Below are 26,418 nucleotides of genomic sequence, written 5' to 3'. Positions count from 1 at the left end.
ATAATATCATCATTAGGAAAGAGAATAAAGATCAAGCAATTAGGGAGATAAAGAAGTATCTCGGTTTGAATATAAAGAAAACACGGAAAGGTTTTAAGATATCTCAGGAAGATAAGATAAGCAAATTGTTAAAAGATTACAAGATGGAGCTTTGTAAGCCGGCTAAGACTCCAATGAGTCAGGAGTTTAGCAACACTGATGTACAAAGCCCTGAGTTTGATAAGGTGATTTATCAATCTTTAATTGGTAGTTTGAGTTATATTAGTAATTGGTCTAGACCAGATATATCGTACTGCGTGAATCAGTTGGCTAGATTCAATTCTGCACCATGTGAAAGACACTGGAATGCAGCTAAGAGGATATTAAGATATCTTAAAAAGACAATGAATTATTCATTGTATTTAGAACCAAAGGGTGATTTAATTATGTGTGCTTATGCAGATGCTAGCTTTGCATCAGAAAGAGACACTAGAAAGTCGACTTCAGGAACAGCCATAATGCTGGGTAATACATTAATAGGCTGGAAGTCAATAAGACAACAGCATATAAGTTTGTCTACTATGGAGGCAGAATTCTCCTGTTTATCATTGTTATGTACAGAATTAATAATGTATAAACAAATGTTAATTGATATAGGTATAACTGTAGATTATCCTATAATTATACATGAAGATAATCAGGTAGCAATTCAAATGGCCACAAATATTGGAGTAAAAACAAGGAGCAAGCATACAGATCTAGGATACCTAAACGTGAGACAATCTGTAAGAAGTAAGATGATTCAGCTAGAGTACTGTATGTCGGAGGACAATTTAGCTGATAATTTTACTAAAGCCCAAGGTGCCAGTAAGCACCAGGAGAGTTGTGAAAAATATGGGGTTAGATTGTAAAGATATTATATATTTATTTCACCCAAAAGGGAGTATGTTAGGTATAACATTGATACCAAATATGGTTTGGGTGAATAAATATATAAAACTTAGATATCATGGTTTAAGTGCTTATCACTTTAAGCACAATGCAGCAGGCAATTAGCCGATTAAGGGTGCGGTTAGAAGTTACAATATAAGGAAGCATTAGAAGCTGGAAAGCTGTCTGTAACTGTCTCTGTCTGACTGTTACTGTGTGCTGCTGCGACTAACTGTGATTACTGACTGTGAGTGCCTGTGACTGAACTGTTATTGTTTGCTACTGTTTGCTGATTTACTGCGTAATTCTACTGAATATCCAGCGTTTGTTTCTCTGGAGAGTGAAACCGGAGGAGGAGAAGATATCTTTATCGGCTGATAAAGATATTGCAAGGACTCTTAACTTGGACTATACTAGTGAGTCTTACTGGATGGAAATACTGTGAATGACTTAATGGACTGAATGACAATGCTTAAACTCTAACTGGATTAAAAACTATTTAAACTACAAACAGTGTTTGTGTTCAGTGTGTGTATACTCTGGGGCCCTTCCGCTCTCCTTTGGTTGCCTGGCTTGACTACTGCTGCAATACTCTTCTAGGGGTTAATTCCCAAACCCTAACAATAAAGGACTATATCACACGACTGACCAGACTCTTTCATAATAAACACTTAACAATTGTGAAATAATCCAATATAGAAAATCTGTATCTTTGAAATGATTTCTCGAGTACAATTTGTGCATAATTTAGGTGTTTCTTATGCATGTTTTATATTCTAGTATTGAGTAGAGATCACACTGTTCGATTCCCTGTTCTTAGATATTTTGTTAGAGAACTAATGGGAAGCAACTAAAGGTGTGTCCTAATTAAATCTTGACATACAATAAATTTAGATATTTTCATTTTTGTAATTGCTGTCTTTTGTCTTCTGAATTCTCTTATGTGTGGGAAATCAGGTTTAAAACTTTATAAAGCAATGTATCTTCCCGCATCAGTTTAAATCAATTACTTTCTCTCATGCTAAAGCCTAGGCTATCTTACAAGATTGTAAACAGGATAACAGGGAGGAACCATATACATTACATTCCTTCGAGCAAAATATAATAGTTTCTGGAAAATATGTTCTAAATAAACTTGCATTTCTGATTTATTTATTTATGAACTGGATTTATAAGGCTGTCCAACAGTAATAATGTGACTCTGGGTGGTGTAGCCATAATGGTTTAATTGGGTTTAGCATATTGTGGGAACCCAGCCATTGTGGTTTACTCAAGAAACATTGTTTAAATGAATCATGGCTTGAACCAAAACAAAATTAAACAAAACACTTTTCTGTGGCCTTTGTTTTTCTCTTGTTCTGTAGCTTGAGAACTACATTGTGGAAAACATGAAGTCAGAAATGGCCCAGCTGCAGCAGAACGCTGTTCAAAATCACACAGCCACCATGCTGGAAATAGGAACCAGCCTTCTCAGCCAGACAGCAGAACAGACAAGGAAGCTCACAGATGTTGAAACACAAGTAAGTAGTCACAATTATTTTCACCAAAACATTGCCTATGGTAAAATAATTTCCATTCTCTTTTTCTGGATAATCCTTTTGTCTAATGTAGCCAAGAAGGTGATCAGTTTGATTGTGAGCTGCATATATCATATAGGAAGGTAGTGTGTTTACCCGGTGTATGGCACAGAGATAACCCAAACAGCTGGTAGTTCAAACCACCCCTTCATTGCTCCAAATTTCCCAAAATGCTCCCATGTTTCTGGCAAGTCCCAGAGCAAAGTGATAACAAACCCACACACAAACCTAAAGCACCCACTGACTGCAATTAGTCCATCCCAGCACTGTGTACACCAGAAGTGCACAGCAATAAATCCAGGAAGGCAAATCAAAGTGTTCAGGAAGCAAAAAATCCAGGTAATTAGTGCAGAACACCAGAAAGAATGCAAGGATTCTTGGAAAGTTCAAACATTGGCACTCGACACTTCAGGAACTCAGCATTTGTTCCTGAAAAATTCCCCTTTGCACAGCGTCTCCTTAAGTCTTATTTCCCAGGTGTACCTTGTGAAGATGGGTGGGGCACTCTTCCCTCATGTAACCTGTTCAGTCTGGGCTATTCACACCTTCTCTCCACTCTCTGAGCTCTTGGATCAGAAGGGGGTGGTCCTTGCTCCTCACCTGAGCTCTGTCTCTCATGTTCATCTGCCCCTGTTCCTCCCTGTCTACAAACTGTCCTAAACTTGAAAGGCCTTGGTCTTCCCTATTTTCTTCCAAAGACAATGAAGCTGCCCCTTCAAACTCTTTCAGCTCAGGTTCCAGCTCGTTTTCCCCCACAGATTCAGGCTCCGATGGGGGCATGATCGATAGTCAATTTTTGATTAAAATATAAACTTTTTGAGTGTTTACTGAAAAGTAGAAATATCAGAGTAAATAAAGTCCTAGTGGTTGTCTATATTTGGTCTACACAAGTCATTGACTCTCTCCTAGCTGGGTAGATCTCCTTACTTTATATTGAGTCATCTTTATAACTAATTCCATGGATATATTTATACATTGATGGGTGTTCAATACTTGGCCTGTATTTGCTTGAAGTCAACTGAGAAGTTATTCTCACTGATGTTATCAACCAACTGATCAAAATTCTTTCCATTTTTTATGTGCTAGAAAAGCTAGCATCGACAGGAAAATGCTATACTCCTACTTCATAAGGATGAGTGGCTTTATTGCATTGTTCTGTGGGTTTGGTCAGTCTGTTTTCAATTGGCCCATAATTCTGCTTAACAGGAAAATGTCTAAAACTAATATGTAAGTGGGTGGTGGAGAAAATATGTCTTACTTTCCAATGAATCATCTTTTTAAAGGGCTTACTATGTTTTTAAGATAAGGAGCCATCAGAAGTAAACTTATAAATCAGATGGCAAGAAATAACAGCACAAAAAATATGTATTCATAGATGTAGCACTATAATTTAATGATGCAGAGGCTTTTCTCTGGATGCTGATAAAGCAATATCCATAGTCTTGATGAACCAGCATTTGATCACATCAAAATTGACTTAATATTTTCTTAATAAAATATAAATGTGCACCAGAAACACCCCATATACGTTGAAGGATACTTATGAACTTATAAATTCAAGCAAATTAAGGTTATTTTGAAGCAGTTTTTGTTACTTTTTACAAATTCTGTGCTATTGCAGTGTGATAACAATACAAAAGAATGGAAGGGACTGAAAGCTGAAGCAAAGATGTAAGATCAGTCTAATTGAAGGTCATTTAAATCCTATATTCCAATATAGCCATTATTCATCTCCTAGATGTGGGTTGGCTGTAATATCAAAGAAAGCTCAATTTTGCTGCTTTTCCAGACTGTAATTGACTCACTGCTACATAAAAGGTTAAGAAGCCCAGACAACATCTGGTTAATTCCAGGATGTGCTGGGAACCCATCAGAAACAGGACTAGTTTCAGAAGGAAAGAGAGAGATAACTCCTTAGTATCAGCATTTCAAACTCTGAAACAGTCCATTGATCCAAACTCATTGGGCATCCTTTTATCATTGTTTGTCCTTTGATTTTATCTACCAGTTCACAATTCATAATTCCTTACTCTTCTCTTCTCTTCTCTTTACAGTTTTGAGCACATGTTATCTAACAGTTGTTCTATTTTAGACTGTCTGCCTTAAACAAATACATTCATATCTCTGATCATTACATGGGCAATTATGCACACCAAGTGTGTCACACCCAATCAGTCTTCAACCTTGAACTATATATGCAATATCCTTTCCATAATTGTTACTTAAATATATATCAACATATGGAATAACCAAGATCAGTTACCCAAGGGGAAAAAATCAGTCCAGCTACAGATGATGATGACAAGCCTTGTTCAAACTCACAGCTTCTTTTGTTTTCCAGAGAAGGTCCAATAAAAAAATTCACGTGAAATAGACTTACCTTATAAGTAATGGGATATTAAAAAAGGAAATCTTTGGAACAAAAAACTTGCATTTTTGTATTTATATCATAATGAAGAATAGAGACTACACATTATAGGTTTACACTGTATTAAAAGGAATCAAGCATTTCAAAATTCACCCAATGTGGCTTGAGTCTATCCTATGTTTTATATTACTTGCCAGGGGTATAGTTCCCAGTTTTCCTTTTGCAATCCCACAGTCTCAGTACTCATTGGGAAAGCAGGATTTTAGTTTAATGGCTTTCTACAGCACTTTCTCACCCTATGAAGAAAATACTGGACATGTTCAAGACATAAAACATAGATATTGTTCTCTTTAAGTTTTTTTTTTAAAGTAACAATGAAGACTAAATTGTGCAAGAGATAAAAAAAATCATACTAGTGCTTCAACTTTTCTTCTCAATGTTTTCGTGTTGTGTGACAAGATCTGACAGTGAACTATATAAAAAAGCCCAATTTGGGTCGGTCACCAGAACCAGAGGACAAATCATGCATTGTAAAGATCACCTGGAGGTGGTAAATAATTATAATGAAATCTACCAGAACTCCCGGCATGGATTGCCCTTGTGACTGTGAAAGACAGATAGGGAGGAAGCTAACCACCAGACTGCAAGAACACAAGTGAGCAGTCAGACAAGGAGACCTGAATTCATTGGTAGCCTCACATTACAAAGAACAAGGAGATACATTCAATTTTACAGCTACTAAGATTGTTGGCCATGCAGGTACAAAGACAGCCAGGGAAATGATTGAAGCCTATGAAATAGGCCCCTTGTCAATCAACAGGAATGCTGCTTTACCATCAGCTTATCAGGTACTTAGGAGCCAAGGATAACTGGCCATCAATACCCCAATCAATCAATAATAAGCCACAACCAACTGGGCACCACATAAATACCACAGATAGAATAACCCAAACCACACATTTTGCTAGAGAGGAGTTCCCTGAGGATGGGCTCTAGCATGAATCCGAAAGCTCAGAAGACTAAACCTCTGGTCCCGGTGACCAACGCAAATTGGATCCTGCAACATTATCATGGGACATGCATATTTGCCTTCATTCATGTATTAAAAGACTTTCTGTGCAAATTGGACACGGTTGCAGGCTACATGTAAAGCTATTTACATTATAAGCAAAGACAAATATATTTCACCATATTTTAGGTCCAAGATAGAAAAGCAGTGGTGGGATTCAAATGTTTGTGCTGCCAGTTCTGTGGGCATGGCTTGGTGGGCGTGGCATGGCTTGGTGGGCATCGTTTGGTGGGCATGGCAGGGGAAGGATACTGTAAAATCTCCATTCCCTCCAGGGGAAGGATACTGTAAAATCCCCATTTTCTCCCCACCCCACTAACCTGCTTTCTAGCTTCATTGCAGGGCAACAAAAGAAGACCCAGCCAATCATCTGGGACTCGAGAGGCAGAGAATAGATGGGGCGGGGCCAGTCAGAGGTGGTATTTACCGGTTCTCCGAACTACTCAAAATTTCCACTGTTGGTTCTCCAGAACTAGTCAGGACCTGCTGAATACCACCTCTGTAGAAAAGGCTAGGACAAGCTATATATGAGGAAATAAAGTGTAAGGTATGTTCATACAGTGACAATCACTGTATAATATAGCCTTCATTTCTTAAGAAAAACTAATATTGATTTACTTTGCTACTGCTTTTCATTCATATGAGGTTGGGTAAATATGCTAAGTAGTCATACTAGAAGTATGTATTAACCATTAACCATTTTTAGACAAGTAACCATCAGGCATATAATTTTACTTATTTAGACTCCTCAAAATTGATTTCATCATTGGAACAGTTGAATATAAAACTTATGCTTAAATTATATTTAATCTTGATGAAAATTATCTTCCTGTGTGAACCAAATTTTTAGAAACAAAACTTGTGGAATGTAGGAAAGATGGATATAAATTGCTTAAAAGTAAATGCTTCCATGAATTCTCAGATACATGATTTCTTCTTTTTTGTTCTCTTGTTGTATATAGGAAAGCCTTTTGTTGTGTCGATGTAGCTATTTTTTGTTCCTATCATCTAGGAATCGTGTTTTGTTCAATATATAACAAAGTCGTATTGAGTATGGAAGCAGCTGATATTAAAGAAATAGACAGAGGAATGCAGACTTCTCTTATAGAGATATATACTATCTAAGATGATGAAAATGTTGTAAAGACCAAATATAGCAAAGGGGATACCACAGGATAATAATATATTAGAAATTGTTTCCTTTGTTTAAAAACTGAATTCAGCTTGGCAAGCTTCTCAGATCTGAAAGTGCAGTTTGAAAATGAACGCTAAAAACCCTGTACTACTTTCTGTTGTTACTAAATAAGATATATTAATGAGATATCTATATAAGGTGCATTGGATATATTGATGAAGTTGATAGTTATGAATCAGATTGCTTTGGATCTGTGTCTGTTTTCAGTGAGGTCATTTTAACATTAATTTGCTTTTTCCTACTTGTACCAATAATGATTCATTGTGTGGCCTTAATTTATTGCAAGTTCTTTTTTTGTTGTTGTTGTTGTTGTTTGCCTTCTTCAGGTTCTTAATCAAACATCCCGGCTTGAAATCCAACTGTTGGAAAATTCCTTATCTACTTACAAGCTGGAGAAACAATTGCTCCAACAGACCCATGAAATCTTGAAAATTCATGAGAAAAACAGGCGAGTATAAAATGAATAGCATGATCTTTGAATGTTTCACTCTTATAGTCTTCACTACAATCCCCAAAGTGAGATGTTTGCTTCCAGAACATGCTGGTTTTTCTACAAAAGTTTCTCCCATTATTTACATTCTACTAGAAACAATAAATCTAAATATTTCTAGAGTTCTTTTTGCACCTGCAAGAGTATCTCATCCAGAACAAGTATTGGGACAGACATGTTCTACTTTTGACTACCACCAAAAGTTAAGAGCGAAGAGAATATTTCCATGACATTATAATTTTCTTTCTCTTTGGAATTTCTCTATTTGGAGAAGCATTTGGCTATGTGAGTTGTCAACCCCACAAAGCCATTTTGCTTCCACTGAATGGCATTCTGAAAACTATCCAAAACCTGCTGGTTCTCCCAGGCTTTGAGATAGGGTGACTGTGGGGTCCCTATGATTTTTGTGATATTGAATTAGCTTTCTGGGCAGTTCTGTTTCTTTATATATACGTATACTTCTTTCTTTTAACTGTAGACTGCCCAGAGTCATTAAGGAGATGGGAACCCTCCAAACTGAATGAATGAAGAATGAATGAATGAATGAAATTTATCATGAGAAACGATGCAGTCCAGACAAAAGTGTATTACTGTACTTTAATAAGAGGTAGGGATACATATATGTTCAAAAGGGCACCTTGTTTCTATCAAGATTTGAATGAAGCATCTCCAAAAAGGGTCATTCTAAATGGGGGAGCAAAATAGCCACAGAATTTTGTTCTGCTTACCTAAAGTAGATACATACAGAACATGCACCGGTGCTTTGTGGAAGTGGGGTGACTCCAAGGAATATATTCCATGTATCCAGAATAAGGTATCTTTGAAAGGTGAAGCATTGGGGTGGTGATTGTATAATTCCCACAGTTTGTGTGAATATATATATATATATATATATATATATGTGTGTGTGTGTGTGTGTGTGTGTGTGTGTGTGTGTGTGTGTGTGTGTGGTTTTCTGAGGTTCTGGGGTATTTGTATGTGGATCTTTGGTTATTCGGGTTTTCTCCCGCGTAAGATTGGAAGTATCTAGGCAACGTTTCGATGAAGTCTCATTCATCATCTTCAGGCTTCTGTCTTCTGCTCTGTGCTTCTCAGAGTGATGTGAGCTTGCAGCTGCTTCTTCCTTTTAACTGCTAGTGGGGGTGTGACCCTCTCACCTGTCATCGCAAACCTCTACATGGAACACTTTGAAACACAAGCTCTAGAAAAATATGATCACAAACCCAAACTCTGGCTCAGATACGTAGATGACACCTTCATAATCTGGCCACACGGAAAGAAAAACTGAACAACTTCCTCACACACCTCAACAGCCTACACCCCAAAATACAATTCACCATGGAAACAGAAGCTAACAATCAACTTCCCTTCCTAGATGTCTTGGTATACAAAAAACCCAATGGCTCCCTAGGACACACCATCTACCAGAAGAAAACACATACAAACCACTATCTACACGCACTCTCACACCACCACCCAGCACAGATCAATTCCGTAGCTGAGACACTCATCTCCAGAACAAAATGCTTAGCTGATGAACAACACCTAAAAACCGAACTAAACACTCTCACCAACGTACTAACAGCCAATGGATTCCAAAGAAAGAAGATTACCCACCTAATCCAAAAAGAAACCCCAACCAAAATCCAAGACAGAGAACAAGAGAATGGCAAAGCCCTCCTCCCATATATAAAAGGCACTACAGACAAAATCAGCAAGATCCTCCAAAAACACAACATTAAAACAGCATTCTGCACAAACAGAAAAATATCCACCATCCTAAGAAACCCTAAAGACAAAATCGAGTTAGAAAACCAAGGAGTATACTGAAATCCCTTGCACCGCCTGACCTACCACATACATTGGACAAACTAACAGAAGAATAAGTGCACGCGTTGAAGAACGTAAGAACTCAATCAAAAAGAAGAACCGACCTCTTCCCTGGTCCAACACCTCAAAGCCACAGGACATGAGATTGACTTTAAAAATACCAGAACTATCGCCAAAACCGAACACTTCAACAACAGAATAATCAGAGAAGCCATAGAGATAGAAAAACGCCCACACAGCATGAATAAAAGAGATGACACCTCCGCTTACCAGCCATTTGGAAACCCGCCCTCATGAACAGGCAGTACCTAACATGATGAATGACACCAGACCCACACCCACGAGGGCCACACAAGATGCCACCACCACACTTCCACGTAAAAAGCAGACTCACACCCACACAGAAGATGAGACACGACCACAGACCAGAAGCCACACTGCAGCTGCATCACTACCCACTTCCAACCCTCTGAGCCATACATGAAGCGAACTGACCCCACCATGAAGATGCAGCACGACCACGAACTCGAAGCCAAACAGCAAGATCACAGCTCACCAGCTCAAATCCCCAGTAACTAAGACCAACCTGAGCACAACCAAGCCCCCACCTGAACAGAACACACCTCCAGCCAATCAGAACATGGCCAACCCCCAACCAATCAGAACACAGCCAAAGCCCCAACCAATGAGAACACCCCCACCCAATCAGAACACAGCCAAGCCCCCACCCAATCAAGTCACCCCCCACTAGCAGTTAAAAGGAAGAAGCAGCTGCAAGCTCACATCACTCTGAGAAGCACAGAGCAGAAGACAGAAGCCTGAAGATGATGAATGAGACTTCATCGAAACGTTGCCTAGATACTTCCAATCTTACGCGGAGAAAACCCGAATAACCAAAGATATATATATATATATATATATATATATATATATATATATATATATATATATATATATATATATATATTCCATGTATATATATTCCATGTATATATATTCCATGTATATATATTCCATGTATATATATTCCATGTATATATAATCCATGTATATATATTCCATGTATATATATTCCATGTATATATATTCCATGTATATATATTCCATGTATATATATTCCATGTATATATATTCCATGTATATATATTCCATGTATATATATTCCATGTATATATATTCCATGTATATATATTCCATGTATATATATTCCATGTATATATATTCCATGTATATATATTCCATGTATATATATTCCATGTATATATATTCCATGCATATATATTCCATGTATATATATTCCATGCATATATATTCCATTATATATATATGGAATGAATATATATTTGTTTTCGTAGATTTTCATGGGTACAGGTATGCAGGTCTTGGCATGTTCGGGTCTTTTCCCGTGTAAGATTGAGATTATCTTGGCAACGTTTTGACGAGGTCCTAGTCCTGATTAGAGCATATTGTTAGTATCTCAAAACTCTTAGCCAATGGAGAGATGTCTAAGTAGCTTCGGCATGGCCAAGATCTGACCAACTCAACCCTGTATACTGCCCCATTCCCCATTATCTGTGTATTCTTTTTCTTTTGATGTATCCTTTTTAATTAGAATGGTTAAAAATTAATGGCATTTTTCTTCCTATTTTTGAAGTGGAAACTCTTCAAAAGCCATAGTGTAAACCTTACAATATAGTTTAGGAATTGTAAAAAAAAAAAAAAAAAAAAACCTCTCCAAAACAGACAAAAATCTAAGTCTGGACTTCCTCTTTTTTGCTTCACATTTTGAAACACTAGAGATCATCAAGAACATCATCAAATAAAACAAAACTAAACTAAAATCTGATTAGGAAGGGCTATCCTTCAAATAATCAGGATGAAAGAATGCTTAGGATGAATAAAAAAGTGGTATTAAAAATTGGCAGAAGACATTTGAAGCATGTAAGTTTAATGTACTGCCTCCTTCCTTAAATATCTTTCATGTTAAAATATTGTGGAAAATGGGAGACATTATATGCTGGATGTTGTTTAAAAAGTAAACACTACTCCCATTCACAAATCTCTGCCATACTTATTATATCAATCCACAGTACATTATAAAGCAAGACATTCTGTTGGAAAGCTACTCAATGAATACATTGCCATTTTTAAATACATTGCCATTTTTCAAACCTGTAAACTTACAGGTTTGATTCAAACAACTTCCCATTATATCTTGTTCAGCTTTGTTTTAGTATGTGGCATGAACATATTCAATTATGATTTATTTGATAAACCATGGCTGGATAAACCATGATACTGGGCTGAATGAATCCAGTCATAATATGACATAAAAATAGAAAGTTAACGATGTGCTTTAAAAATCAATGCTAAATTGGCCCGTTGGACTTATAAGCTTCTGCTATGTAGCTAGATTTGTATTTACCATAAAATATTTAGCCACTACTTGGACCTTTAAACTGATCTTACAATTATGGAGGCAATAGAATGGAATGGAATGGAACGGAACAGAATGCTGTCTTTGATCTTATTCATATAGATAGTCAGTCCAGGATATTCAATGTTGAACAATTTGAGTTTAAGGAGAAAACTATTGCCATATGATTGAATAAGGAGATATAAAATTAGTGGTTTTATTAGTGGTTCATTCATAACTACTGTTAGGTATTACACTGTGGTCTTGATAATTACACTGGTTTCTGACATGAGCATCTCTCTTTCAGTTTCTATATGGTTTTCATTTTTCCAATAACATAGGAATCTATATTTCTGTATAAAGCAGAATATTAAATCTGTAAATTTGTAAGATAAAGCCATATTATAACTGAACAAAAGGGAGATCAAACCCCTTTCCCCTCATTATTACTATATCTTTGTGCTATATGAAGCTGACAGCTGTTAATATATTCCTTTAGTAGGATTTTACAATCTGCATCCGTTAAAGTGTTCAAAGTATGTTTTTCTAGTATCATTGCAATATTTTTTTCTTAAAAAATTACATCCAGTATCTTTAGAAGATTTGTGGATTCTGTGCTCTCTTTTGCTCTTTCTCTATATATACACCTATAAACATACACTGAAAGTCTACGATAGTCAATGAACAAACAACATGTGGATGCTATTATATCCCCAGATTCAGTTAAATGACCCGTGTTTAAGGCATTTTGCCACAGAACTGTTCTCCAAAAGAAAAACAATAAGAGGAGCCTTGAGATGTGTGTGAATAAGTGCAGAATGAGGAGATCTAAAATTAAATCTTAAATAACACATAGATCTCTGGCTGGTTAGTGTGTGGATATAACATTATTTTTGGCACACAGATGCAAAAGAGCGACCAGCAGATGAGAGATACTTGCAACTTCCTAACCAGAACAGGAAGATTTTACTACTTAAATCTCCAACCAGGGCCAAATGGAAAGTTGGCATGGGGAAGGTTTTTATGACCTCAAGTTTTTGTGCAGATGTTGGGCAACTGCTGGAAAGGCATCACCATAGCCAACAGTGAAAGCCTGGAGCCATATTATGAAGGCTTTTTCGTTCTCCGTCACTTCTGTGATGATGAGATCAGGTGACTAGAAATAAAGCTGATGTTTACTGGACTTAAGCCCAAATTCAAGATGAATCTCATAGCACTCATCTTAAAAGTACTATTCATATAGCTATATTCTTCTCCAACTTATGTCAGATCTGCACTAGAGAATAATTCCCAGTTTACTCATGGAGTTTATGAACTTTCCTTCCTAGTCTCCCAGCTGCAATTCCTTTTCCAATACTTGGCTCAGTTATGGTTCTCTAACTACAGGAACAAGGAAGACCTTATCTTTTGCAGCTTTATTCAGTAAACAGGCAAGCAGGGCAGAAAATAAACATGGATTTATACAGGAAAGGGTATTTTTTGAGAGGAAGAAACATCTTAGCCATCCATTTATTTAGAAATAAAGTTTCAGCTCCTAATTTGCCTATCTCAGCTATTCTTATATGCTAAGGTCTTCTCTCTCACCAATGTCGCAGGTTCCCTATCTCACCTGACATCAGTAGAAAAAGCAGACTTTGTTCAAAGAGATGTTTACTGGCCCTTGCTCCTTCTTGTCTCCCTTGCAAACTTCCAGACAAACATAAATAATAAAGTAGTTGATAAACCAAAATAGCAATGTTCAGTAAGCAAACAAAATCCCATAAAGTTCAAGTATGAATCATGGGTGACTAGAGATGTTTCCATGAAATATCAGACTGGTCCTTTGAATGTCTCTGAAGAAAGCAAGATTGAAAGATCATCAATGAATCCTCTCAAAATAGCTCCTTGCAATGAAACCATGCAAGGCCTTGCAAGTGTTGAGTAGATGACATCTTTACTCTTAGCAGTGGTGGAGACAAAAACCAGGCAACCTCATTTTGTAATCATTATTTTTGAATGTTCAACTTAATCCCTTAGTAGATGTTAAAGACATTCAAACAGCTTAAGCTTAATTTGATACCTGGTGAATTTTACCATCTTGGGATTTAAGAAATCTTAAATAAAGTCTCAAAAATGTATAAATTAAATTTAATTACACAAGCAAGTGTCACATTCATGGATAACAATGAAGAAGGAAGCGGATGTGGGAATAAAGAAAACACTGTGTTTCATCATATTTGTATAATAAAACAATATTCATTTTTGTGCAGATTTTTTTCACTGTTATTAGATTTATAAGTAATTGTTCTCAAAACATGTGAAATTACTGCTAACAAAGAGATGAAAATAATAAATCAGATTAAATCTTTCAGCACTCTATATTATAGGGAAAGAAGGAAAAATAAATAAATCAAAATACAATAAACTGTAAAATTAAATTTTACGAAGCACTACTTTGAATTTTATTTTTAAAGGAAGTTCCTTTTTGGAAAATACATAAGCTAGCTTTATGGAAAGAATGCTGGTTGGGTGAAATATGATGTTGGTGTCACTTCTAATTTTTTCTTTGGAAGAACCTTTGCATATTTTACTTTGATTACCTCTTTCAAATCATTTTTCATTTCCATAGTCTCTGAAGACATTATGTACCTCACATAACCTTGCATTTGGAGAGCATTGAGGATGCTATCATTCTTCTGACATTATACAGAGAAACTAAATCGTTTTAGTGAAATCAGTTTTTCTTAAGTTAAAATACCTTCAACCCCTAATATATGTGTGTGTGTGTGTGTGTAGATAAAGAGAAAATATTCCCTAAAAGAGTTGGCTATAGTTCTCGTATATGAAGAGAGATGAAATCTTATATCATATTTTCCATAGATTCCATAGATTTTGCGGTTTCATTTTTCAAATGTCATCTTAACAAAACGTGTGCAGAGGTTGTGTTTTGTTTTGCTTTTGCTTTTAATTTTCCATGTGGCTATTGCCATTCTAGTCATCTTTATTCTTTGCCTGGATATTAGTTTCAAGATGGGAAGTAATTCATATTGCACTGTTAAGTGTCAGGTTATGGCCAAAGCAGAACAGCAGAATGGAGCAGACAGTGGAGAATATCCAGAAATAGATCTGGAGTGTGTTGTTCACTGGGTTTTTGGATGCTAGGGGTACCAGTGGGGATGAGGCTGGTAAGAGACAAGTCCCTTTCTTTTTATGTGTGATGTCTTGATATTTTTTGAACCACCTTTCTGTTATATATTGTATATAGTATACATAGTTGTCAGTTGAAGTTCTCATTCTGGTCCTCTGGTCCTCTTTATCTTGATTGGTTGTTTGGCTAATCAGTTTCCTATAAAAGGAGCTCTGTCGCCCAGGGAATTTCAATTGCCTCACAGGCAGTATTGAATAAAGAGCTATTAGAAATCACTCTGGCCTAGCTTCCATTCTTCACCCAGAACTTAACACCTTCCCCTGCAGATATTCTAGTTTCAGATCTTGTTCATTTGAAATTCCCTCCATTTTTTTTAATGAGGCTCATACAAAAGTTTAATAAATTTGGTTTGAAATACTTTAGTTTTTTTTTAAAAAAAAATACTAATCTGAGATATTATCAAGTGGAATAAAACCATGAACAGGGATTGTACCACCCTTCCCTTTAAAATCACCATAAACCAGGAATTGCCCACTGAAGATGGCAGGGTAGAGATTTGGAACCAATGAAAGAAAGAAGAAAAAATAAGAATAAAAACAAGTAGGGATCTGTGTCTGTTAGATCTGGGGTGGATCGGTTTGAAGGAGACGCGAGACCATTCTAGTGAGTTCAGCTCTTTATTTAGGATAAGAACAGTCTAAAGAACACAAGCCGCGGCAGCTTCATATAGGGCTGGCTCGCGGCTGGGTGGCCAATGGCAGCGCTTTGAATCTCCGCGATCGGCACAGCCAATCGCGGCAGATTCCTAACGCTCCAATCACGGCCGGGTTTCGACCAATCAGGTCGCTGTCCATCCGGACTAATCAGTTGCGAGGTTTGGAGTATGCTAATATAGCACACCCTCCCCTCTTGGTTTCGCCTGGTGGTGCGTCGTGATGTAAGTCGCGCAGGTAGGCGGGCTTCGTACCTGTCTAGTAGACCTGCGCGCGGTTCAGTTCTAGTGTGGTCGTCGACCGGTTTGGATGGCTTCTCTGTTGCTCCGGTTCCCAGGGATGGAACCGCCTGGAAGGTTGAGCTGGGCCTTTCTTGGTGGCTCCTCCCGGTCTACCCGGGCTGCTTGAGCTGCCGCTACCGTTGTTCCCGCCGGATCTTTCCGGGCTGGTTGAGCTGGCTTGGCTGCTCCTTCCCGGTGAAGATTCCGGGGTTTCCTGTTCTGCTGGTCCTGCGTTTACTGGTGAGTAGGACCGGTTTATTTGTGGTTTATTTGTTCTGGGTGGGGGTGTTCAGCTTGCGCTAGAGGTCCCTCCGGTTCTTTCTTTAATGCTTGCCGTTTCCCCCCCTTCTAGTTTCTTGCTCGGGTGTATGGTTGTTGGCTATTCTTGACCTTAGTTGGTTAATGTGCCGTTTCCAGTTTTTCCCGTTGCTTGTCTCTAGTCGGTACGATAAGGGACCGGTTATTTGGGTGATCGTTGCTGGTATCCAGAGTGGTTCCCCCGACAGGTTTTTCGCGTATACTGCATCCCCTATGTTAAATTTTCTGTGTTTGCTGGAGGAGCCCGGGGGTTTGTCAGGGTTGTATGTGGGATGCATTCTGTCCAGTGTTGACCGTAGTTTCCTGCCCATCATTAGTTCTGCCGGGCTTCTATTTGTGGTTGCGCTGGGTGTGATATGCTGAATGAGGAGCATTTTATTGATTTTGTCCTGTATGTTGGCTGCTTCTATTTTCTGTATGGCTTTCTTCGTGTATTGGACCATGCGTTCCGCCCGTCCGTTCGCCGGATTTGCTGGCGCGGTTAATGCATGGCGTATGCCTTGGCCTGCCAGAAATTGTTCAAACGCTAGCGTGGTGAACTGGGGCCCATTGTCCGACACTATTACGTCTGGCAGGCCATGCGTGGCAAAAAGTTTGCTCAGTTTTTTTATTTCTGCCTTCGTTGTGGTGGACTTCATGGTGCTTACCTCCAGCCAGTTGGAGTAAGTGTCTACTGTGATAAGGTACATGTGCCTCTTGGTTGGCCCTGCGAAGTCTATGTGAATCCTAGACCACGGGCCTCTTGGCGTTTCCCACTCTTGGATTGGCGCGGCGGGAGGGTTAGGTCTGGCTTCTTGGCATTGTTTTCATTTGGCTACCCAGGTTTCGATTTGTTTATCCATTCCCGGCCACCATGCGTAGCTTCTGGCCAGACTTTTCATCTTAACCATCCCTGGGTGTCCCTCATGTAGCATCCCCAGTACCCTTTCTTGTAATGTTTCCGGGATTACCACTCTGTCCCCCCACAGTATACAGCCCTTCTCGGTAAAAAGTTCAGTTTGTCTGTTTCGGAAGGGTCTGAATAGTTCGTCCTTGTCCCCTTCCGGCCACCCTTTTCCAACCCAGCTCAGGAGTTGCGCCAGCCGCTTGTCTTTATTTGTTTCTCTGGCAATGTCTGGCGCAGTCACTAGTGGGTTAGATATTGTCTCTATTTGCAGTACCTTTGTTGTGGGTGCCGGGTCGTCTTCCAGTTCGGGCAGGGGTGAGCGGCTCAGGGCGTCTGCATGGGCGATGTCCTTGCCGGGTCGGTGTATCAGCTGGTAATTGTATGCTGCTAGGAATTTGGACCACCTTGTCATTCTTGGCGATAGAATGTTCGGTGTGGCCCTGTTGCCCGCCAGGATTCCTAGCAGCGGTTTGTGGTCCGTGATGATTGTAAAAGTCCTACCGTAAAGGTATTCGTGAAATTTCTTGACGCCGGCAATGACTGCTAGGGCCTCTTTGTCGAGCTGGCTGTAGTTCCGCTCTGGCTTTGAAAGTGTCCTTGACAAGAAGGCGATGGGTGCTTCCCTCCCGTCCGGTAGCTGGTGGCTGAGTATGGCACCGATCCCAAATGGCGATGCGTCGCATGTTACCATTAGTGGCAGGGTTTCGCTGTACTGGATTAGTACCGTGTCAGATGTTAGCAGTTTCTTTGTGTTTTTGAAGGCGCTCTCCTCCCGTGCTCCCCAGGTCCAGGTGGCTGTTTTGTCTAACAGCCTATGCAACGGTTCCGCCACGGTCGCCTTTTGAGGTAGGAAGACATTGTAAAAGTTTAGCAGTCCCAAGAAAGCCTGTAGTTCCGTTCTGTTTTTGGGTCGCGTGCTTCCCTTATGGCTCTCAGTTTCTTTTCTGTGGGGTGGATCCCTTGTTTGTCTAGGAGGTACCCTAGAAATTCGACCCTCTCAGCCCATAGCTGGCACTTCCCTTTCTTGACTTTGAGTCCCGAGTCTCTGAATTTCTTCAGTACCTCCCTCAACCGGGCTTCTAGTTGTTTTTCGTTTTCCGCGGCCACCAAGACATCGTCAAAATAAGGCACCACCCCCTCTATGCCCTGGAGGAGTCTTTCCATGAGGCTTTGGAAGACCCCGGGTGCCACGCTGACTCCGAATGGAGCCGGTTGCAACAAAAGCCCCCGGTGTGTCACGATGGTCTGGGCCTCGGCAGTTGTGGTGTCGACCGGCAGTTGCTGGTAGGCTTGCGCCAGGTCGAGCTTCGCGAAAATCCAGCCTCCCCCAGTGAGTGCAGAAGGTGCTGCACTACTGGGACGGGTATGCGCTTTGTTGGAGCACGTGATTTAGGGTGGCCTTATAGTCCCCGCAAATTCTCACGGACCCATCTGGCTTGATGGGGGTGACTATGGAGGTCTCCCACCGGGCGTGATCGATTGGTTCCAGTACCCCTTGCGTGATGAGCTTATCTAGCTGCTCATCGATCTTGGGCCTGAGTGCAAATGGCACTCGCCTGGGCTTAAGGCGGATTGGTGCGATGCTCGGATCTATATTGAAGGAGATAGGGGACCCCGGTACTTGCCTAGGCTGTCATCGAAGACTTCCTGGAAGTCCTTCATGAGTGCCGCTCCCAGTCCGCCTCTTCGACATGGTGGATGCCGGTTACCTCGATGCCTAGGGGTGCGAACCACTGCAGTCCCATAGGCTCGGTCGATCTCGGTTGACGATCGTCAGGGGTAGCACTTCAGTGTGGCCCTTGAAGGTGATTTTGAAATGGCCTCTTCCGACTACAGGGATGCGGTTTCCCTGGTAGTCCTTGAGGGTCAGCGTTTGGTCTTCGAGTTCGTGGCGGCGGATGGTGGGTGCCAGGCGTTTGATGGTGCACCATGAGACCATGGAGAGGAAGGACCCGGAGTCCATCTCCATGTCACATGGCTGGTCTTCTATCCCCACCGTCACGTATACCTTCCTGGCGTCGCTTGTGGAGGAATGGCCGATGACGACGGTCTGGTGTGTTTCCTCCCTTTGTCTTGCTTCGTTGAGCTGCCTGTTCTGACCCTCTTGGCTCCAGCAGCTCTCCGTCTGGTGATCTCGGTGTCTGGTGGGGGTGTTCTCTCGCCGTCGAGGGCTGCCATCTCGTCGCCTCGGGCTGTAGTGTTTTTATTTCTGCACACCTTGGCGATGTGCCCCGTTTCTCGCACTGCCGGCAGATGGCATCGAGGAAACGGCAGTCCGAACGGGGGTGATCGCCTCCGCAGCCGGCGCACTGGAACCTTGACTTATGACCTCGGGTTCCCGTCGCCCTCGTGCTGCTTGCAGGCAGTGAATTTCCTCCTCCTCGTCCTCGGTCTCTGAGAAGGAGTCAATGTCACCGTGGTGTGTGGTTGTGTCTCGATGGTCGATCTCGGGCCGCTTTTCTGGGTTCGACGTCACCTCGCCGGTTGCTAGTCGTGGCGTGATGCTCAATTGCCGCATCCGAGCCGCTGATTTCTTGGCCGCTTCAGCCGCGGCGACCTCTGTAAGGGCATCGGCGAGGGAGATGTTGCCCTTCGCCATGATGCGGCTCTGGAGAATGGGATCTTGGAGTCCCAGGACGACGCAGTCTCGCAGGGCTTCGTCCAGATCGGCGAACTCGCACAGGCCGCCCAAATCTCGTAGTGCCGCTATGAAGTCGCCAAGCCCCTCACCCTCGTGCTGGTCCCGCCTGTAGAAGTCGTGCTGCCAGATGAGGATGGGCACGACGGGGCGTAGTGGCTACACAGCAGGGGCTCGAGATCGCCCATTCCATGGTCTTGGCGTCCTCTGGTTTGGCCAAGGCTTTGGCCATCTTAAACACTGCAGGCCCGCAGTGTGTGAGGAACACGGCTCGTTTCTTGTGGCCGTTTGCATCTTTAAGATTGCTACTCTCAAGGAACATCTGGAACCTATCAGTATAGGATTCCCAGTCCTCGGTAGCGGGGTTGAAGGGTGCGGGTGGTGAGTTGATGCCAGCCATGCTGCTTTCTGCTGCTTGCCACCTCGCCACGTGCTGGGTGGTCTCCTTGTCTCACGATCCCATCCTCGTTTCCAGTGTTAGGTCTGGGGTGGATCGGTTCGAAGGAGACGTGAGACCATTCTAGTGAGTTCAGCTCTTTATTTAGGATAAGAACAGTCTAAAGAACACAAGCCCCGGCAGCCTTCATATAGGGCTGGTTCGCAGCTGGGCAGCCAATGGCAGCGCTTTGAATCTCCCGCGATCGGCACAGCCAATCGCGGCAGATTCCTAACACTCCAATCACGGCCGGGATTTCGACCAATCAGGTCACTGTCCGTCCGGACCAATCAGTTGCGAGGGTTTGGAGTATGCTAATATAGCACAGTGTTGCTGTTTGGAAATTTGGAAATGTTCTGGATTGAAGTACCCCGGTCTCACCTCTGTTACTACAACTCTAGTAGCAGAGCTAGTAAACTTTGTTTTCTAAAATATAGGGGGGAACTTTTTTTAAAATGCCAGATATTTTCATTTGTGAACAGCTTTGTTTCTCTGCTGTTGCTGAGTTTTAATTATTATTATGATTCATTAGATTTATATACCTTACACTTCCCAGTTACTTGAGGGAACACAATATGCTATATTGTTGTTCTTTTATTTTGCTGAGGTTTGTTTTATCATTGAGCAATATTTGTGAGTGAATCGTGATCTACATACACATATTTAAATAATCTTCTGCAGCGTGTTTCCTTCTCTTTCTCTCTCACACACATGTATGTGTTTTGTGTGTGGGAATAGGAATAGGTCTTTTGCAAAGCCAGATTTTTGAAGACAGGTGATAAGTCAGAACTGGCTGTATTTAACCAGTTTCCTAGGTTGGGAATATGTTCGGGGGGCATACAGTTCAGGAAAGTTAGGTTAGATACAAAGAAATCTTGATCCGTTCCACATGCATAATCTGCACTCTGCTCCAACCCCTGCAACCTATTCATACATGCTAAAACAAACATGTGACGCTGAAATGTGCTTGTTTCCCCAGTCTGTTGGAACACAAGATTCTTGAAATGGAAGAAAGGCATAAAGAGGAACTAGATACATTAAAAGAGGAAAAGGGGAACCTGCAAGTTTTGCTGTCTCGTCAAAGCTACATTATCCAAGAACTTGAGAGGCAACTAAGTAAAGCAACAACCAATAACAGCATTATGCAGAAGCAACAACTTGAACTTATGGACACAGTCCATAGCCTGGTCAGCATTTGTTCCAAAGATGGAGGTAAGATGGTATTCATTTGAAAAATAAACAGGGATTGATAGATTGAATGTCTTTAGTGCAATGAATGACTTTATTCATTCCAGTATATAATTCCCCAAACTAGTTAGTGGAAAAAACAAAAAACAAAAAATGTGCCTTCCTCAGTATTTCCACTACTAATACCAATGGTCTGTGAGGATTGATATTGATGATTGTAGACCAGCAACATTGGAAGTAGATATATAAGTTATATAAGATATATAAGATATAAATATAAGATATATAAGATATATATAAGATATATAAGACTAAAACATTTTGTTTTCCTACATTAAAGTTGTGCATTTTGGGATGGAAGAAGAACAAGCCATTGCTAATGTGTTAATCAGGTCTGGTAGTATGAAATGAGAACATTAGGTGTCAGGTTCCAAAACCAAGGACGATATTGAGATCTTTAGCAGATTTCTGTATTGTTCCTCTTCTACAGAGAGAATTCTCAAATTAAAGCAGACTAGTTTGCACCAAAAAGATATACTATGAGAACTGTTAGGCAGGAGCAATCTTCTTCTTTCTCTCACATAAACTATCTAAATTGTATGGTCTTTTGCTGCTCTGGAATGCACTGCATCCCTCCTGAGAACACAAACAACTTTCTATCGTATTGGGTGAGGCTTGCTGTTTCTTGAGAAATTATCTATGAATTCTGATCATTTTCAGAGGATTTTTATTTGCCAGGCTTGGGTTGAACATTGAAGTTTGATGCTTACCATATTGCAGATGGGTATAGATCGTGTGGTCCTTAGCCTTTTGTTCATCTCTATTCTTATTCTGGTACTCATTTGACAAATTGATCCTGACTACAAATTGATCCAGACCAACATGGGCAAACAGTGGAGATCCTGGTGTTGTTGGGGAAAAAATGGCAGCAACTGTAGCTATCCTGGCCAATACTGAAAGATGCTAAGAGTATCTCAAGTTGCCTCCTTTCTCTACCCCAGGGATATCAAACTCATGTCATCATGACAGTGTCATGGGATGCATTGAGACTTTTTCCCACTTTGCTAAACTGGATGTGGGCATGGCCAGCACGTGATGCATCCAGCCCACAGGCCAGGAGTTTGACAGCTCTGACCTAGCCTGATTAAAAATCAGCTCTCTTTTATTAAAGTGCTGCACTCCTCCTGAGTCATTTGGGTTGAGTCTGTTGGTATCTCCCAGACCTACAGTAACTTTCACTTTTTGTTTTGTATTGTATTTTAAAACTATGGTTAAGTTGAATTGAAAAATATTATCTAATTAGCATTTTAAAATAATATTTTCTATAAACTTGATTATTCTACATTATTATAAAGGATGAGGAGGCATATACCATTCTGAAGTTGAGAAAATATCACTCTTATCCTAATTTCCTTCACAAAGTATAATGAATGGTTGGTTGCAGGAACTGGGCATGGCTACTCTAGTGAAGAGAAAGACCAGGGGAGACGTGATAAGCAACGTTCAAAGATCTAAGGGGCTGCCACAGAGAGGAAGGGATCAAGCTATTTCCCAAGACACCTATAGGCCAGACAAGGAATAATGGATAGAAGCCGATCAAGGAGAGATTTTTTTCTAGAAATAAGGAAAAATTTTCTGACAGTGAGAACAATCAACCAATGGAACAGCTTGCCTTCAGAAGTTGTTGGAGCTTCATCAATGGAGGCTTTCAAGAAGATATTGGACTACCATTTGTCACAAATGGTGTAGGATCTTCTGCTTGGGAGGGGTGGTGGTGGATTAGATAACCTACAAGGTCCCTTCCAACTCTGTTAATCTGTATCTGTAGGTGAGCCAGCAGTAATCTTATTTTTCCACATCTCAGCAAGAGTTTATTTGATCAATGATCAGAACAATAAAAGAAAATTATGATAATGTATGCTACATTATGATAATGTAGCATAACCTTTTAAAACTGTGTGTGAGAGTCTAATAGCATACTATAAAACAAAACTTACCATGGGCATATTTATTTTTTGTTACAGCAAATATAATTCTGTAGTAATTTGTTAAGATACTTTAATAGCTGTAACACCAAATTTAGCTCTATTAAATGTGATGTTAGAATTTATGATCTAATAAGAGAAAAGCAAGATGAAACTTATGATTTTCCTCTTTTGGGAGGGAAATGATTTAGGGGATACTTTGATAATATGCTCAGTGCACAAAACATGTTGGGTGGTTTTTAATCAAGTTTGAATTGTGGTGATAAGTTCTTCTGGAAAAAGGAATTTTAGCTAATCTACAACTGAGAACTGCTGTAGGTAAAACATCATGCCTGGCTCTGAAAAAGGATTGCTGCTGAGTAGGGGATGTAAGTGTGGTTGAAAATCTACGTGATTTCCATCTAGGGTATTTTAAATGCTCCTTGATATGTTTTAAACTAAGTTCATGCTATTGTTCAGCATCAAATAATCTGGCTTTGACAATTTGACGCACTATTTTTTTTATTCTAAAGACAATAGCAGGCTAAGATAGAGGCCCGAAAGAGCACATTTTTTTGAGGACTAGTAGATACCAAGAGCTTTGAAACTGATCTGTCAACAATAGAAGGCTCAATCCTGCTGGGGGGGGAGAATGGCATTTGAGCCAATAATTAAATATGAGCAACCATGCCTTTATTTTCAGTGATTTTTTTTCCTACCTAAGGAATGCATTGGATACACATTTTTTATCCATGGAAAATTGATTGCATTAACCTAGTTTGGACCATTTCTAGAGATTCATAATCAGAGAATTGGCCTAAGTATGCTCCATAAAACATCTAGATTACAAACTTTGTCTCAAATAACTGAAATGCAACAAGAATATGTTCTTTGCCTTGGCATGAAAGAAAGACTAGATTGCTCCTTAGCTCTTCAGGGCTAATTGTATCATGTAATCTATATGAGATTTCCAAAAACCAATAGCAGGTAGAATCATCACTAAATATTTCAAACTCTTAAGTTGTCCTATTTCACTTCCTGAAATAGTCTGCTAATGTTTTTTAGGATTTTTAGCAAAGACTACTGCTGGTTTCATTTTCTGCTAATTAATTTAGTTTTTTAAAAAATAAGTGTTGGGTTGGTCTAAGTCTATTGATATCTCCTTTTGGTTTGCATGTAGTGCTTTTGGACTGTATAAGATATGTGAGTCATCTCTGCAGTCCATAAATAAAAACACAGAGACAAATTTTCCAAGAGTCATTGTTATGTTGATCTGGTTCATATCTGAGTCATGCTCACTAGCTTCCATTGATGGATGACAAGTTTTGAAATACTATTGGAAATAAATATAATATCCCTTATTCTTTGCAGACCCAAAACAGTCCTATACTGTTACTCTACACCAAAACTCTCAGGCTTTTTCTTGACTCTGATTTGGGATTTCAGACAATCTGGAATCATATATTATTCAATAATAAATACAATATCATCAGGTAGTCAAAAGCAATATGGTCATGGAGAATTGAAATCCTCATGTTATAATTTTGAACAAGGGTGCTCCTGTAGATCATATTTAGCCAATCCACAGTAGGAAGTTATCCAACTTAGCAAGGGAAATGTTGCTCAACTGAAGGAACAGTTGAGTATAGGTCTGTGTATGCTGGAGCCTGCTCAGGGATTTAGCAATAGCTATATTAAGTTATGACTGAATAATAGTTGGGGACCAGATGCAACATACTTTCTCTTTAAAAATAGTTATAACAATGTGAAATAGATACAACACAAATGTAATTTTATAACATGAATATAGTTCAGTTCAGCACTGACTTGAGAAAAGACCTTTATAAACAACTTCATTGAATTTAAATCATCTAATGGTATAAATGGATGTATTACAGAGTAACACTAGACAAGATATATATGCAGAATGTTTTACAGTACAGAAGGGTTATCATGCAGTTTGTGGTAAGATCATATATTTTCTTAACTAACTTTTCAAACCTTATTCTTATTTCAAGTTATTTCAGTGTACTTTTCTGTTATCTTTTCTTGAATAAGCTTTTCTTGAATAATCAAATAATACATTTTCCCCAATTTTCATAAGTAGAATACATGTTTTCAGTTGGATAAACATTACCAATTCTTTAACATAATCTACTCAGTAATCTTTGCAGGATTTTATTGCAGTGACTGCTAATATAACATCAATGTCTTCTGTCTTTAACTCAAATAGCTATCACAATTTTAGTGACAGTTAAATAATTTATACAACAGATAACAGATAATCAGAGTTGGAAGGGACTTTGTAGGTCATCTAGACCACCCCCCTACCCAAGTGGGAGACCCTACACCATTTCTGACAAATGGCAGTCCAATGTGGTATGCTATGCTATACCACATTGTTATATACAGCTTAGGTGTAGGAGAAGCAGAGGCTGGGAGTGGACTTAAGAGAGGAATCAGTCAGAAGTCATTACAATCCCATAAGCAATCTAAGTCCAGCTCCTCTTTAATTCTGTTAACTCTTATCTAGTGCCAATTTAGTGCTGATAGTTAAATAGATTCTTGTGTATAGAAATAAGCAATGAATCAGCTTAACTGGAACTTAACACACCATCCTAATTCTTCTCACCTGAAATTAGACAATATCATTCCTAGACATTTCTTAGAATTTAATTGTTGAGATGATTCTAAGGAATAATTGTAATTGTAAGGAATAATTACAATTGTAATTGTAATTAGACTTGATCAGCTATATCACCAACCTATCTTCAATAGAAAATGGGAATCATCTACAAAGTAATTAGTAGAATTGCTACTGAGGCTATTCAAAAGCACAAAGAGACCAATTTATAACTAATTATTTAATTTCCAAATTGACTATCTTCTTCAGGTTAATTAAGTTTCATTCAGCATTTAACAATCCCTACATAATAGTTTTATTGACTTGGTGGCTTTCCAAATATGTTTAGATTACAGCTTCCAAAATTACTAGCCAATTTTTCCAACTAAG

The 26,418-nt window shown here is 39.6% G+C and overlaps 1 protein-coding gene across 1 annotated transcript in view; it reads left to right on the top strand.

Moving 5' to 3' along the window:
* The window catches only part of ANGPT1 (angiopoietin 1), a 139,920-nt gene that overhangs the window by 67,731 nt on the left and 45,771 nt on the right, over nt 1-26,418 (top strand). Inside the window, exons 2-4 of the mRNA XM_087962087.1 lie at nt 2,274-2,429; nt 7,445-7,566; nt 21,233-21,465. Of these exons, the coding sequence (XP_087818213.1) occupies nt 2,274-2,429; nt 7,445-7,566; nt 21,233-21,465 (511 nt within the window). The remainder of the gene's footprint in view (nt 1-2,273; nt 2,430-7,444; nt 7,567-21,232; nt 21,466-26,418) is intronic.

The sequence above is a fragment of the Notechis scutatus genome, chromosome 3, assembly GCF_049901735.1.
Source record: "Notechis scutatus isolate UNSWTSFEM ecotype Mainland chromosome 3, rNotScu1.2, whole genome shotgun sequence".
In the NCBI taxonomy this organism is placed as follows: Eukaryota; Metazoa; Chordata; class Lepidosauria; order Squamata; family Elapidae; genus Notechis; species Notechis scutatus.
The sequence above is the reverse complement of the archived record's forward strand: the minus strand, read 5'-3'. Positions and strand labels throughout refer to the sequence as shown.